The following is a 16,664-nucleotide window of genomic DNA, read 5'->3' as shown; positions in this document are numbered from 1 at the left end:
GTGACGAGTTCAAAATGTCGGTTTGAAGTTGGAAGAGGTCAAAAGAAACATTGCCGTTTTAATTTGTTATTTGTTTTTAATGCACTTCCCGCTCGTCCTTACTCGCGTTTGTGGACGTATCACAGGGATCCGCCAATTTGCCACCTGCATGCTGTCAATTAAATATGTGAGCAACAACTATGGATTTAGTGCAGAGGTCTTAAATCCTCGTACTCGGGGTCCTACATGTTTTATGTCTACCTGCTGCACACCTAATTCAAATGAGCAGGATTGTTACCGGGTCCACCCCGTGGTTTACTAAACTGTTCAGTGAATTTATCATGAACTAAGCAACAAACAAACAAACAAAAAAATCTAACGTGTCTTACCTGATGTGTTTTGGATCAAAAAGGCTTCTCCAGGCAATCACAGGCATTTTCCCAAGCAAGTCATTATGTCCACGAGGCCTTTTCCACAATGCTCTTTCCACTTTGTTGATATCGGTGCAACTCCGCTCATATGCATTTCAGCCGCTATATTGGCCCAAAGAGCGCAAACATGTAAAAGCTACTATTGGCCACAACTCATGCCAAGTAACTACACACTGACTTGTGCCAACGATCAAGTTTGTCACTCTTTCAACTCAGACAAGCAATGTCAACCGGTGGTCCGCGGCCCTCTAGCGTTCCGTGGCAGTATTGCAGATGGTCCGCTCAATTGAAAATAATATGGATTTCAATCATCTTTTTTTGGGAACAATACCATAGCCGTGAAAGATTTCGATATTGTATTCCTGACATATAATGTATCACCGTCACCATGTTTTATCATAAAAGATTACCATCAAATATAAAGAAATCAGACGTCAGTGTCAAGTTTTATTTGCAGTTTTTTAATCTTCTTTTTTGAACATGACACATCTTTGAGCGAGCAGTCGCCGACATTGTTCAAAATGATGTTGATAAAAGGTCGTTAATAGAATAATTAGTAGGACATATTTCAATAAATAGAATATATGTATATATATATATATATATACAGATACAGCAGAAACGCTACATTCTTTTTTTTCAAATTGCTTCACAGTTTTTTGTTGTGTGCAAGCAAAAAAAAGCAAACCATCCGCCAATATCTCGTCATCTTCATATTCATGCAAAATATTCTTGGTCAGATTTTGCAAAATCAAAGTAATTTGCGCCACTTCTATTTATTTTTATTTTTTTTTACTTCATGTGGAACAAGGATTACCTTGTTCTGCTCGGACGGAGCACGGTGGCGCTGGCTGGCAAAAGCAAACAGGTCGCACAAAAACGTGCCACCGCAGAAGCTGGAAAAGCTTGAAAAGTCAAAGAAAGGAAAAGAGAAGAGTAAGGCCATTCCGACGTGTGCAAAAAGAATCAGCAAGAATCCAGAATCAATCGTCTCAGCCATCCGTCAAATGCAACAAATCAAACATGCGACTTGAAAAGACAACCCCCCAAAAATAGAAGCCCCCCCCCTCAAGCATAATACTCTTTATAACTGTGACGTGAGAACGTGACCTCACGCCAGCAGGCTTTGAAGCAGAGCTCCTTTGTAAGCACAAAACTGTTTACAGGTCAGAGGTCGGGGTGAGCAAAACAACATGACCCTTTACATCAATAACCATCTTAAAATATTTCATGTTTGTTTTTTTCCCCTCAAATGGGTTATATTAAAATGTATTCCTCGCATATTTTTAATTTACCCATTTCATTACATAATTTAATTGATGCAAATTTAATATTATGAATATTAATATTTAAACTATAAAAATAAATAATTTTACATAAATACGGAAAGAAAAATAATCCAAATGCATATTTTATTAAGCTGGTTAATATTTTTTATTTTATATCTTATTCCTAACAAAACCATAAACCAAATATATATAGTATATATATTTAGTAATCTTGAAATAAATAAATCAAAAAATCAAAACAAATATCTACATAAATTATCAAAATAAATGTTTTACTCAGACGTCGCACTAATTTGTCAGTTTGTTTTAGATAAAATACAAAAAATTATATAAATGCAAAAAAGTAAAAGCTCATTTATAAGATAACCACTTAATACATTTATCAATTCATGTATATTTTATATAATACATGTACATTTATATAATCAATTAAAACAAAACGACTGTAATAGGTAATATTTCTAATATTTTATATATCAATAAAGAAGAGAATTCATTATCTTATTTATTTTCTTTGCCCTCACGAAAAGTTTTCCCACCCCGTTCATAGGTCCTTATTTTGTTTGTTTTCCTTTGCATGCCCTCAAATAACTAGCCAGCTAGCTAGTTTCCCCAGCTAGCTAGTTAGCAGCAGTAGCTATGGCACTAACTGACATAATAAAAACGTAAATTCAACCTCATCAAAAAGGATAGCAAGGTAGCATGGTTTGTTAGCATGAAAACAAGCAGCAGGAATAGTGATGCTGAAAATTAAAACAAAACAAACAACTCAACCAACCTAAATTTTCAATATTATTTTCAAATTGCAAAGACGTAAAAGTTTGCCTTGTCGGAAGCACTAGAGGGCTGTGTACCATAGAAAAAATAAATAAATAAACATTTACACCTGGTGTGGTGTTTGCTGCTACAGGATGCTAACTTTCTCGTGAGTCAACAATGGCGTTTGAATGGCACAAAAAGCCTAGGAGCTAGTTGTTGTAAAAATCAGTTTGTCAATTGTATGTTACAAAAAGCAGCTGATGACGAAGCTAAGCTAGCTATTAGTCAACAAGCACTAGCATGTGTTTCATAGTTGTTAAACGTTTTTTACTCTTTCACCAACAAATTGGATGAAAAATCAGGGATTTGCCCAAACTACCTGACATTAATTTGTCAGTACCAGGTGGACCAAGAAATGTTTGAACAGAAGTTAAAAGATAAGATGCTGATAGATAATATCAATCAGCGTAAGCCTGAATTATGAACAACACAAAAACCAAAGAATGGTCTATATGCTGAAAATAGCTAATGCTGATGAGGCTAGCACAGAGGCCCAGGGAAAAACCCAGTTTGTTAGCCAATTGAGCATTAGCATTTATGCTGCTAGTTTCAAATGTCTTTGCTTTTTTTCCATTCTTTCCACAAAAATCTCACACAATTATTGTAAATCTTTGAGTTGACAACATTTTTGCACAAGTTGCTGCTGGTTTGGACTATGATGGACACACATCTGCCAGAAGAAAAAAAAAGGCAAGAAGTGAAAGTGTGACGTTTTGTCGGCGACTTCTGTTGTAGAAATTCTTCTCTGTCAAAATAAAATTATTCGAGTACTCGCTTGGTGTCACATGACAGATAATCGGTGGATGATTGGCAGGCGATGGCGACATCATTTGCATACGGAGCGCTTTGCATAGAGAAGCCGAGTGAGGATCAAGTTCAGGAAGCACAAATCACACCAGTCAGTTTGGCACATCCACCCTCCTGTCTCCCACAAAACTAAAAAAACAAGCCTTGTACTAGAAAAATAAAGTTATAATAAAACAAAATAATGAGAATAATTTTATACATACAAAAATAAAAACCTCCTTTTATATATATATATATATATATATATATATATATATATATATATATATATATATATATATATATATACATACACACACATATATATATATAAGCTGATGAAAAAAAAAAGGCTAAAAACAAGAATAAGATAAAAGAAAAAATATAATCTATATTAAAAATACAAAAAGAAAAAAGGAATAATCAAAATTTTAGCAGTGATAAAATATAAAAAAAACAAATCTGTTCAGTGTTTCAAAACAAAAGATTAATAAGCACAGGTTCCTGTGCGCGTCTTAATGTACTTTTTGTCATCACTGCTGGGGGTGAAGAGATTAGCGCGCTAGCATTAACATCAAATCAAAAAGTTCATAAATATTCTGGTCATGTCCCAACAAAGAGGCGGAGCTTGAGTTTGTGACGCTATTATGCAGGTGACTCCGCCCAAATGGCTTGGTGGGCGTGGCCTCTTTAGCTCACTAAATTTTTCTTTCTTTTTTTGACTCCGCTTGTCATGCAGCCATTCATTTCCTGTCTGGAGGAAGAGGAGAAAAGGGAGGATGAAGAATGCAGAGAGGGACTGTGTATCATGTAAGATTCTGAAGCGGGGCAAGAAGAGGAGGATAAGACAGAGTATGAAATGGAGAAGAGAAAGGTGTGGAGGTGTTGATAGAGGTGGTAGGAGGAAGAGGAAATGGAGATGAGAAGTATAAGATGAGGAACAATGAAAAGGAGCAAAAGATGAGGATGAGAGAGAGGAGGAAGATTATGATAAAGAGTAGGGAAGATGATAGAATGAAGGAGACAAAGAGGAAGAGGACGCTGGAGGGGGAGCGCGGTGCTTGCGATTTTGCGTTTATTGTTTGTGTATGTCTTCGCTGCGAATGATCTTGTAGATGATCCAGTAGAAGATGTTGAAGATGAGGAAAACGAGAGGGAAGGCCACCCGCGACACTGTGTCGATGCGTTTGGCGCGGCTGATGAAAAGTTTTTTCATTTCCTCGATACTCTTCTCGGGCGCCGCCCCCACCGCGTGCCCCGCCCCTGCCGCCGGGGCATTGTTGTTGTTGCCCTTAATGGCCGTCATGCCGTCCTTCTGCAGGCATGTCGGGCCCACGCCGTAACCCGAACTCGGGAAGCTGAAGCGACCGTCGCCGCCGTCGTCCTCCTGCAAGCACACCACAAATTGCCAAACACAGACACGTGTGTTCTCCACCGTGGGCAGTGGAGGTCTTTGCGTATCCCAACAATCCTCAAAACTACCAACTTGACCTTTTGGAATTAGGGCTAAAAAATGTAAACTTTCTGTCCTCACACCACAAAACGCATTTGCGAGAATGATAATCAATCGACCAACAAAAGCATCTCGTGAATCAGCCGTCCCACCCTGCTCGTGTCCCCCAAACCATCACTCTTGTTTAAATCACAACAAACAACATGTACACATAAACACACGCTCCACTTGTGTGTGTGTGTGTGTGTGTGTATCAGGTAGCACACTCCATTTTTAGCCTTCGTGTCCCAATTCTGTCCTTGACTTCAGGCAACACCATGTATTATGCTTTTTTAGCGCGCGGGCACACACACACACACACACACACACGCGCACACACGCGCACACACGCACACACACGCGCACACATACAACCTATGACCTCAGTGTGCCCTTGAGCTAAACTATGACAGATGTTGGCCGGTCTCGCTGCCAGGATCAATGGGAGACAAAAAAACTGGAGACAAAATGAGGAAGATGAGAAAGAGGAGGAGTAAGAGGAAGACAAGGAAGGAGAAGAAGAGGAAAGGGCAAAAAAGTAGTCATAGGGTGCTTGATGATATTCTGAGCAACTTCCAAGAAACAGCAACAGGAAGAACAACTGGAGAGAACAGCAAATGGAAGGAAAACAAGACCAGAACAAGAACAGGAAGTGGAAGATGAAGAGAACAGGGCATAGAGGAAAGAAAGGAAAACAACAGCAGGTATACTCAAGAACAAGGAATGAAAAGACAGAGGAAAACAGGGAGGTGATTAAAAGGACAGCAAGCGAAAGTGACAAGGAAGTGCAACTACGTCTTTTTGGCTCGCTCGATCCTTTTTTTCTTTTGTTCCTGGAAGTTAAGCGTCATCCTCACAACCAATTAAAGAGCTGGCCTGCTTTGCGGCGGGCGCGCTCATCAATCAAACCTTCTATCGAGTCACGCGTTGCCGAGTGTCGTCTCTCACGTTTTCGTGCTCGCCCCCACCGAGGTTCGCTGAGATCGATAGTGACGCAAGCTAACCAGCCGCTGCCACTGCTATTGCCAGGCTAATTGGCTCCGCCCCTTAATTGCAGCTGACAACGTCGCGATGTCTCCTTATTGATTGGTGCCCAATCATCTTCGCTCGAAATGCTAATCAGCACAGAGTATGCCAAAATGACAACTAATACCATCACATTTGACTTTCAGCTGGACAAAAACGTACGTTCCTCTCAATCTCAGTTTTTGGTTGCTTTTCTTTAACATGCTGTTAGCGCCGTTAACATTGGTCTAATTTGAGACCTTTCCTACTGCCAAGCAGATTTTTTTTTTTGTCAAGGTTTTTTTTTTTTGGGTCAATTGACAAAATGAGGAAGTGACCTTCATGTGCCGTCGCCGCCGGCGGAAGCGAAGGAGTTCTTTGTGCTGGCGAGCGATGAAGTTGACGGCAGCGTACTCCAGCAGCGCCGAAAAGACGAAGAGCAGACACACGGCCATCCAGATGTCGATGGCCTTCACGTACGACACCTGGCGGCAAAGACGGCCAACGACAGCAAAGGAAAACATAAGTGGAAACATTTGAAACTTGACGTTCATTTTCAGAGCATCATTTTTGGGTTCAAAATAAAATGATCAACTGCCTGTGTGTACTCTTAAGAGACTTTTTTTGTGGGTCAACTGATGCTAGACATGTCTACAAAATCTCTCACCGACCGAAAGAAATTTCAGGGACCACATTTTCAAAACATCTGGCAAACTCTAGATTTTGTGCATTCAAAATGTTGATTCATTATGACTACAAATAACAACAAAGAAGAATAAAATGATACACTTATATTTCTACTGAATATTACAGATAAGCGTGGTCATGTTTGTGTTCACAGTAAGCTAACTGTGCTAACAGTGCTAACATCTTTGGCTGTGCACTTCCTTTGCTAATCTCACCTTCATCATGACGTGCAGCGACTGGATGTGCAAAAGTGTGTGTCTGTGTGAGAGCTACACTCAGGTGTGTGTTTGTGTGTATGTGCATGCGCATTTGTGTGTGTGCGCATAAGCTCAGCTGTGCTGTGTGATCATTATTGTGACAGCTGAACTGCAGCGGAATCACGGTTCACTTGTTCAATTTTTAGAGCGCATGAAGCACCTAATGTTGAAAAACCATGTGTGTGAGTGTATACGCACGCGTCTGTGAGTGAATGTGTGTTGGGGATTACAGCTTCCCTGGACATAATTATACAATCCTATACTGGGTCACGCAAGCTATGACTGTTTTCTTTCTTTAATCTGAAAATCCCTCACGGAAAAACATTTAGTTGCCTTTTTTTTTCAAACTGCTTTTTTTCCTGATATGTGAAAACTGGCTGTGCATTCACTAATCTATTCTATATTAACATATATATTATCATAGCTTTAATGACTATCACAAAATTGACTATATGGTTTACCAAAAGAAAAAAATCACTCAAATCAGTAATAGTCTCTTAGCAAAAATATTGTATTTTAAGGAGGGAGAAAAACAGCAAAGAAACATACAGTAATAACAAAGACAGAATTTTACATTTTATTTTTTGTCACACTGCTTCTATTGTTTTCTTTGAGTGTGCCTGTCTTGGCCACCAGGGGGTAGTATATAACAGACAGCCCAACAGTCGGTCTTTGCGGAGGACGAAGAAGATATGATTGTGAGTAATTATATTGTTTGTCTCCATGTGTGTTGCACGGTTTGTGGTCAATCCGTTGCTTAACTCATTGAGTAAAAAAAAAAAAAAAGAAATCCAATCTTGGACCACTGAAGAAGAAATTGAGCTTCAGTGTGAAGGTAGTTTCAGTCACTCACTGGCAAAAAAGCTATGGTATGTTTTTTTCCCCGACACACAAGTTGTCATGTAGTGTTAGTTGGAGAGTAAACATGAGCTGGGAGTGTCAATCAACACCCCGAAAGCTTTCTTGTGAACACTTGTACACTATCTGCCAAACTGCTGCTTGCTGTGAAGCGAGTTGAGTCACTGCCACCGGTGGCAGACGGCTGCAGAAAGCCGGCGTGATCATCGAGGACCCCTGCCCCGCAAAATATACTTTGTACTCAAACCATGAGGCTCAAAGCCAACTTCTGGCACCAACCTGCGAAATGCATCTGTCTCAGACAAAGTGCAATATCGTGGATGTCTGACTTTGCTATACGTGAATATTTGATAGTTGGTTCATCAAAATGCGGATGCTGTACTGTGGTGAAGCAATGACCCACTCAATTTGAGGCTGACCTTGGGCAGGGAGGCTCTGGAACCCGAGCTCTGCGTGGTCATAGTGAGCACGGTAGTGATACCCAGGCCCACCCGGGCGGGGGCGGCGTCCATGTTGATCCAGAAGGACACCCAGGACAGGATGACGATGAGCAGGGACGGGATGTACATCTGGATCAGGTAGTAACCCATCTGACGCTCAAGGTGGAAGCGGGCTTCGATGCACGTGAACTTGCCTGAACAACGACAAAGCAGCGACATTAGGAAAAAGAACACAAAATCCAAAACTACTGACGGGACGTCATCGGGTGCGTCAATTTTACTTCACTGCACCAAAAACGACCATTTATTCACATTGGTTTGGTTTATTTCCTTTTGGTGTCAGAGTCATCTACCAACACTGAACCTGAACACATAAACGGACATGGAGCAGATAAGGAAGAAGATGAAGAGTGGAAAAGACCAAGGTTGAAGGAGGCAAAAAAGTGAGCATTTGAGGAGACATCTGTGCTGACTGAAGCAGTTAACAGTGTAGAAAGCTGCCATGTTTGTCATCAACATCAAAATGCAAGAAGCAAACAGCAACAACAAACGGCGGCTGACGCCACACTGGAAATTGTTCATGCCGCATGAAGAACAATTTTCGTTTTGGCTACCTGTCAATTCTTTTTGTAGTCGACTGAAATGTCCACAAAAAATCCCAGTGATGGGTTAAATGCAGAAGACAAATTTCACCACACCCAGATGTGTGCGTGACGATGATCATTGGGACTTTACTTAGGTAATGATGAAAAATATGTTTTATCTGTGAGTTCCCCTTGAAGGAAAGGGCACAAAATGGCCACCTCCCAATTGCCAATCTTGGCTTGCGCGCCAACAAACACAACAACGTGCCACGTTAAGATGGCCAACCAGCCATTTAATCAGCACTATCAATATCCGCAACAACCTTCATATGCCTCAAATATCAACCAAAGAGCAAGAGGAGGAGGAAGAGGGAGCTGCGGCTGGATTTATGTGCGCGATACACTTGAGAGCTTTTAAGCTACGTCCATATTTTCCATCCCAGGACAAGACTGAAATGATTCATCCGTGCGTGTGTGTGTGTGTGTGTGTGAGCTTTAATCAATACAGTCCAGTGGAGTGGAGAACAATATAGTACGGCATGGTATCTAATATATATAGGCAAGAATAAAGTGTGAAACGTGATGAGCTTTTCCACGTTGGCCTGATTCTATTGGAATTAACCAAAATATTCAAAGACCAACAAATCCAAACTAGTTTTCAAGATATTTACGAATATTTGTTAACCAGAAATCTTTTCTGTATTTTCCTCAGTTGTTTTTTATTCTTGCGTGCTTCTTGCTTTATGTGGCTGAAAGCATATTTTTAGTCTTCCATTTTAGTTTGTTTCTTGTCGAATGAGATCGCTGCCTGTTCTAATGGTTCACTGTTGTCCGGGAAAGATAAATTCACTTGTGAATGTGTTGAAAGTAAAATGCTGTTCCGTAGCGCTTGCGTTCAAAGCAGTTGTCCACCAGTGTAACAGTGGTTAACGTAGACTGTCGTCCATTCGTGGTCAGCAGTGTTGAATAATGTGAAAATCTATATGTAAATATATTTTTTTCATGAGCGATTTTTGATGCCAAGATATTGTAAGGAAGTTGCGGCCAAAGGTGCTGAAGACGAATTGCGAGATCCAGTGGGGCGTTCCCTGTTGTTGCGTTCCTTGTTGTGGTTGTTATTGCTTCTGCGGCGGCGGCGGTGTGCGGGGCAGGCGAGTTGTGCAATGCAGCAGGCGGTGAGTTAATTAGTATTTCAAGAGGCTTTTTGTCGCCCACTCTTTGTGTTGCCGGGCGGAATCTCTTTCCTTGCAGTCATACCGCAGCTAATAAATCCCTGCCCATACACAAAGAAAAAAAAAAAACAGAAAAAAAAAACAAAAAAACAACGCACCTTCACTTGGGCTTTATTCCCTATTGGGAGCCAGCCAGCAAAACACACACACACACACACACACACACACACAAAAAAAACACACGCACATACATATTGAGAGAGATGGATGGACCTGAGAAGTGAAGTAAAAGGCAATGCGCCTCCTTCCTGACACAAACGCGAGATGGAGCAGCAAGCCCCTCGACGACGAGCGCATGACAATCAAGGAGGAGTGAGGAAGAACACGGAAGAACAAAAGAGAAGGCTGACTACAAAGCTTATATTGGTTCAGTGGAGGTATCAGTGACTGTGTTGGAGGTTTTCAACTTGGTTATAAAGGGACCACCTTTATAACCAAGAAGCAACTCGGGGCCCCGTGCTTTGGTGGAATATTGTTTTATTTTGCACCAAAGGAGGGTCGACCTATACAGGCTATTTATTTGCATCTGTATGTCTATTTTGGGAATCTCAGCAACATTTGAGATCATTTGGATGGTAATATCATCCACAAAATTAGCTGGAAACTGAACTAAGTTTAAATAATAAATCAATTTTATTTTCAAATATATGAATTATTTTCCATTTCCAATTTCGCGGACGGGGCGGCTCGGTGGCGCACTGGGTAGCACGTCCGCCTCACAGTTAGGAGGGTGTGGGTTCGATTCCACCTCCGGCCCTCCCCGTGTGGAGTTTGCATGTTCTCCCCGGGCCCGTGTGGGTTTTCTCCGGGCACTCCGGTTTCCTCCCACATTCCAAAAACATGCTTGGTAGGCCGATTGAAGACTCCAAATTGTCCCTAGGTGTGAGTGTGAGTCCGATTGGTTGTCTGTCTCTGTGTGCCCTGCGATTGGCTGGCAACCAGTTCAGGGTGTCCCCCGCCTACTGCCCGATGACGGCTGGGATAGGCTCCAGCACGCCCGTGACCCCCGTGGGGACTAAGCGTTTCAGAAAATGGATGGATGGATGGAATTTCACGGACCACCTGCAACACCATCACAAATCACTAGAGGGCCGCGAACCATGGACCATGGACAATCCCTGCACTGGTGGTTGTGTAGTCCAGTCAAAGCAGTAGGGACTTTGTTGTAGGCAGTTTGTTGTCCAATAGTGGTAGTAGTAGTGACTGTTGAGTTTGCTGTCTTGTAGTGGTAGAAGGGATTGCGCTAAGTAGATTGTTGTCGAGGAGTGGCCCCGTTATTTGTTATGACCGTCACCTCCGGTGTCCCCCAGGGATCTGTACTCGGTCCTACACTCTTCACACTCTACATGCTCCCCCTCGGCAATATAATTAGGAAGTTCGGCATCTCATATCATTGTTATGCGGACGACACCCAGCTATATCTCAAACTCGACCCCCCGCCCTCCACAACCCAGCCTCCTCCATCTCCCTCATCCATCCTCTCCCTCTGTGTGGAGGAGATAAAGGCGTGGATGAATCTCAGGTTCCTGCAAGTCAACAGTGACAAAACCCAAGCCATGTTAATTGGCACTCCCCATCAGATCCATACCTGCCCAATAACAAGCATCTCATTCGCCGGTCACACTATTCCCCTCTCAGCCAGTCACCAACCTGGGTGTGAAACTGGACCCTCAACTTAACCTAGAGTCACACATAAAACACATCTGCAAAACCTCCTTCTTCCACCTCAGGAATATTTCCAAACTCCGCCCCACACTTACCCTGACGGATACTGAGAAACTTGTCCACGCCTTTGTCTCCTCCAGGCTAGACTATTGTAACGCACTCCTCATCGGGATCCCTAGCAAGAGCCTCCAGAGGTTTCAGTACATCCAAACCAGCGCTGCTAGGATCCTGATGAGGGTGCGGAAAAGCAACCACATCACACCCATCCTCCGTTCTCTGCACTGGCTCCCCATCAAATTCCGAACTGATTATAAGATCGCCCTCCTCACTCACCAGTGTATCCTCGGACATGCTCCCCCATACCTCAAAGAACTCCTTGCCTCAAAACCTGCCACCCGAAGCCTCCGCTCATCCAATTCACACCTTCTCCACGTCCCAAAAACCAAGTTGCGCACCATGGGCGACCGGGCTTTCTGCCATGCAGCCCCCACACTGTGGAACGCCCTCCCTGACCACCTAAGAGCACCCTAATCCACTGACTCTTTCAAAACCGGACTTAAAACTCACCTCTTTACTCTAGCATTTCCGTAATTCCTCTTTTCATATCCTGGTTGTCGTCCAGTTGTTTTATACTTGTCCTTGCTTTGTTTTCTTGTTTTTACTTGCCATGTAGCACTTTGAGATTCCTCCGAATGTAAAGTGCGTTATAAATACAATTTATTATTACTATGATTATTATGATGGTAGTAACTGTGGAGAAGGGAGAATGTTGACCAGTAGAGGCAGTAGTGACTGTATTGAAAGGTAAATTGCTTTCCATCAATGGCAAAAATGAATGAAAATGGTAGATTGTTGCCAAGTAATGGCCGAGGTAGATTTTTACCCACTGGAGTGTTTTGTAGTGGCGGAGTTGCTGAATTGTGTTTTGCTGACTCACCAGTGTTGTAGTGTTTGGTGCAGTATCTGAGGTCTTTTTCCTCCTTGAGGATAAACTGAGGCAGCGTCAGGCCGTCCGCCACCTGCACGGCGCCTTTCTCGTCCCACTCGAAGATCAGGTCGTTCATCGTATAGCCAACTGAAATGAAACGCACATTAGCTTAGCATCATTTGTGAGGATTGATCACTTTCGGTGACTCGTAGCTTCTTTGTGTAGCGTCGATAGCATCACTTGTCTGTGTTTGCGTGTTAAGTTTGATAACCTCTGCTCTTTTCTCTTTGTTACTGAAATGCGAAGATGCAAAGGTAACGGGAAGGAAGCGGGACAAAGGATGAGGTCGCTATGGTTACTGAGTGACATCACAACGTCTCTGCGATGTTGGCGTCGGGCCGAGAGCGCGTCCGCTGGCCTGCTGCGCCGCTCCTGCTTCCTAGTCACCTCACGTCTGCGCACACTCATTTACTGTATACCACGTGCGTCACTCTGTCCACCCGTGTACACGTTAAATATGCGCGCGCGTGTGTGTATAAATAATTTCCACTACTGTGTGTGCGCGTGCGCACGTACATTTTAATTGTGTAGGTGGGAACTGTGTGTTTATGCAACAAATATGCACAAACTATGTGTGTGTGTGTGTACTCACAGCTTTCCAGCTGCATGATGCACGTTTGCACATCCATCGGAAAGTTTTTCAGATCCATTGGACAGGCCAGCACCAGTGTTATTCTGCGACACAGACACAAACAGTTGCCACTGAGAAGATTCGGTTGAACTCAATCAGCTGAGTAAGTGGTAGCTGCTCAAATAAAGGACAATAATAAGTTGTGTAAATAAGGGACAGCTCAGCGCGCTTGTGGTTAGCATGCCCGCCTCCCACTTGAGAAGCTCCAAGTTCCAACGTGAGTGAAAGGGCGGAGTGGTGATGCTGCGCTTCAGCTGCGCCTGTAATGCGGTTTTTCCATGGCAAGAGGCAATAAAATCAGGCTCATGAAAAGTGAGCGTCGTAAAACGCCCTTGCTGCTCAAAGCTCGACAACTGAAGCAGCACGAGGACAACATTTTGGATGTCTTAGTAGATGATTCACATCATCCGCTCACAAAACAATACTGAAAGCATCTAAAAAAAAAAAGGAAGATTTTTTTTTTCTCCCCAAACCATCAAAATCTTAACGCCATTGCAATACTACGGCCAAACATACGACTAAATGCCATGCGATCAAATTCTTTTTTTTTTTTTTTTTCCTAGAAAAACAAGTTTCGATTTTTTTTTAAATTGCAATTTGAGCCATAAAACCTTCACAAAAAGTAACTTTTGGAATGGCAACAGTCAGCATGCACATTCAAAATGATAACATTTTAGGGACCGGCTCTTGGACCCTCCCTCAGTTTACGAAGGCAAAGAAGAAGCCAAGCGCGGTTTAATCCCACTTGTAAACAGAGCTCGATTATGCCGCTTGTCATTTGAAGGACTCTCGTACTGTAGCTCCTTCTTCTCCTCCTGCCGGTGGACACCATGATGGACGCCGCACGCCAGCGGAATACTAAAAAGCTCTGTAGATTACCAGCGAGGCGAGGAGAGGCAACGCGATAAAATGGAGCGAGAGAAGGAGGAGGAGGTGGGACGGAGGCGGCTATAACTCCAGCAGCCTTGAATTGGACGTCGGCGAGAAGCCATGAAAAGAAAAGCGGCTAGTCACGCTCTGACGCATTAATACATGTTCTGCAGGAACGGCGTCAAGGTCTCGTCCACGCCGTAAACGGGAAGCCATCAAGTATGGCCTCAAAGTGCATCAAAGTGTCTGAAAAGTCTTCCCTAAGAGTTTATTAACATTCCCACACTTCCGGACAAAAGACAAAAAACACAATTTTCTAAATTAAAGTTGGCTAATTTTTAACAAGCCATTTCCTTTATCCATCCATCCATCCATCCATCCATCCATCCATCCATCCATCCATCCATCCATCCATCCATCCATCCATCCATCCATCCATCCATCCATCCATCCATCCATCCATCCATCCATCCATCCATCCATCCATCCATCCATCCATCCATCCATCCATCCATCCAGAGGTGGAATCAAACCCACACCCTCCTAACTGTAAAGCGGACATGCTAACCAGTGCACCACCGAGCCACCCCATACTGTTTAGTCTTCAAAATTAAATTTGGTAGCTACCACGCACACACAAAGTTTGGATGTCACTTTAAATACCAAAATTATACCTTTCAGGCATGACCTTTTCAGCGTGTTTTTTTTTTCTTCCCTGAGTTCACTCACAATAGATGAACAGACCAGATTGTTGCTCAGTACTAAGTTTGAGGCCTTAATTTTTTATCTTTGAAGGACCCTCTGAAAATCCCCACTTCAAACCAAAATGGTACACTTCAAGTGTTTTTTCCGACATGGCTTTTTTTGTGGGTCTACTTATGATCGATAATTCTACCCAAATTTATCTTGCTAAATCAAACTGGCATTGAGGGCAAAATTCCTTAATTTGTGTTAATAGCCAGAAATTAGAATAACCCGGCTACTTCAGATGAAAATGGCAGACTTCCTTTGTCTGTTCAGGCATGACGTTTTTGTGAGTCTACTTGTGTTGTCAGCCAAAGTTTATGTTTCTATTTAAAACTGAATTTCTTGACGTATTTCCAGTATCAAAGATGATTGGAAATGACCAAGTTATACCACTGAATCCAAAATGGCAGCTTTTTCGGTACGGCTTTTTGAGATTTTTTTTTTTTGTGGCTCAACTCATGATTAACCAGCCTACCGTATTTCACGTTGAAACGTTCAATTGATTTTGGGAGCTGAATTTCTGAAACACTTCCATCAAGTACAATTGCTTCAACTTTTGAGATTTACACACGAAATAAAGCTAACAAATGTAACCCATAGATCACCGTATGCTGTAGAGCACATTTCCGTTCTTGGAGATGCGCAGCAGCTTGTTATCGGTGGTGACCTCGTGGAAGTTGGCCCCTTTCTCATTGGCAAAAAACAAATCGGGCTTCCAAATGGAATCCAACATGGACGGGTCCAAGTCCAGAGAGTCGTCCGGGTACTCGCTGTAGGCCAGACGGGGGTCGTTCCACTGCTGCCTCAAGAAGATGTTCACTCTGTAGTCCTGTCGACACACAACACACATGAGCCGCTTCTCGCAAATCGTAAAACAAACCATCCGGCTGTATAAATGCGCTAATAAGAATTCAAGCGGTGCTCTTAGCAGTGTTGCGTTCAAATCCGAGAAGAGGAGAAAGCGTGAGCACACACACACACACACACACACAAACAAACATACACACTTGCTGTCACGGAATCTCCTAAATGGATTTACCGGCGGGACAAAAGATGCTAAATCCGATTATTTACGTACTTTGTTGTTTTTCTTTCTAATCTGGCACGGCTTAGCGACTAGTCACTGTTCACTTGCCTCGCTCTTTCCGACGCTCGAGCACGCACAGCGCTACGCTAGAGATGCTCATCCATTAAGTTCTAAAAAGACTATTTCAGCAGCACATACATTCATTTATATTTACAACTGACGTTTATTTGAATAATTGATTAATTTGTGGGTTCATTCATGTGGGGGAAAAAAAGAATAAAAAACAGTCACCACAACATAAGTGACTGTGAGAACAGCAAACGACTCACTTTTTACCTACCCTCTCATGTCGTTAAAATCTTTCAACCTTTCTATTTCATTTTCGACAAGTGAGGGTGTTTTTTTTTTACAAATGAGTGACCAGCTGAAAGTATGGAAAATGGCTTTGGGTGCCCCCGTGAATGGTTGAACAAACATGCCAAACAAGGGCTCTCCTGAAAAATAATGATTTTGGAGCTATGAGAATTTGTTCTAACGCTCCATAAAATTGCATTGTATGAAAATGTTACTTAAACCGTATCCCTGTTTGCTGTATATAAGGAAAAAGACATCTTACTAAAACAAGTGACACATTTATTTCTACAGTTTAATGAAAAAAAATTGTTCAATGGATTGATTCACCAAATGGGCTAGAGGTGCCTATTTTGTATATAAAAAAATGATTAATACTTGTTTTTTGTTTTGTTTGGTGCTCAAACAGAGCGACTTACTTACCATGGTGGTCTCGGCGATGGAGCCAAAGCTGTTGATGAAGATGTTGCAGGTGACGTTGACGGGAGGACCTGTGGAGGAGGAGGAGGAGAGCACGACATACATC

General features: G+C 42.5%; 2 protein-coding genes across 5 annotated transcripts in view; one reads left to right on the top strand and one right to left on the bottom strand.

The window, feature by feature from the left end:
• Window positions 1-850: 850 nt before the first annotated feature.
• The window catches only part of glra1 (glycine receptor, alpha 1), a 69,834-nt gene continuing 54,020 nt past the window's right edge, over window positions 851-16,664 (bottom strand). For all 4 annotated transcript variants that reach the window (XM_088382791.1, XM_088382706.1, XM_088382870.1 and 1 more), the window contains 7 exons: window positions 16,562-16,629; window positions 15,366-15,589; window positions 13,105-13,187; window positions 12,462-12,599; window positions 8,023-8,237; window positions 6,140-6,286; window positions 851-4,691 (listed from right to left, as the gene is read on the bottom strand). In XM_088382791.1, coding sequence (XP_088238917.1) covers window positions 4,380-4,691; window positions 6,140-6,286; window positions 8,023-8,237; window positions 12,462-12,599; window positions 13,105-13,187; window positions 15,366-15,589; window positions 16,562-16,629 — 1,187 coding nt within the window. In that variant the 3' untranslated portion in view covers window positions 851-4,379. The remainder of the gene's footprint in view (window positions 4,692-6,139; window positions 6,287-8,022; window positions 8,238-12,461; window positions 12,600-13,104; window positions 13,188-15,365; window positions 15,590-16,561; window positions 16,630-16,664) is intronic.
• LOC148403749 (uncharacterized) lies at window positions 11,206-12,055 on the top strand. The gene is made up of 2 exons (XM_088394832.1): window positions 11,206-11,425; window positions 11,502-12,055. Exons 1-2 carry the CDS (start codon window positions 11,206-11,208, stop codon window positions 12,053-12,055), a joined length of 774 nt encoding a protein of 257 aa, XP_088250958.1.

This window comes from Syngnathus floridae, chromosome 1, assembly GCF_059516105.1.
Source record: "Syngnathus floridae isolate MCC-2025c chromosome 1, RoL_Sflo_1.0, whole genome shotgun sequence".
NCBI classification, from domain to species: domain Eukaryota; kingdom Metazoa; phylum Chordata; class Actinopteri; order Syngnathiformes; family Syngnathidae; genus Syngnathus; species Syngnathus floridae.
This window is presented reverse-complemented; position numbering and strand designations above follow the sequence as displayed.

Bases quoted from the DNA above. Each gene is read 5' to 3' on its own strand.
- LOC148403749 (XM_088394832.1), top strand. From the start codon at position 11,206: ATGCTCCCCCTCGGCAATATAATTAGGAAGTTCGGCATCTCATATCAT. The intron at 11,426-11,501 runs GCACTCCCCATC...CCTCTCAGCCAG, and splicing joins AACCCAAGCCATGTTAATTG to TCACCAACCTGGGTGTGAAA.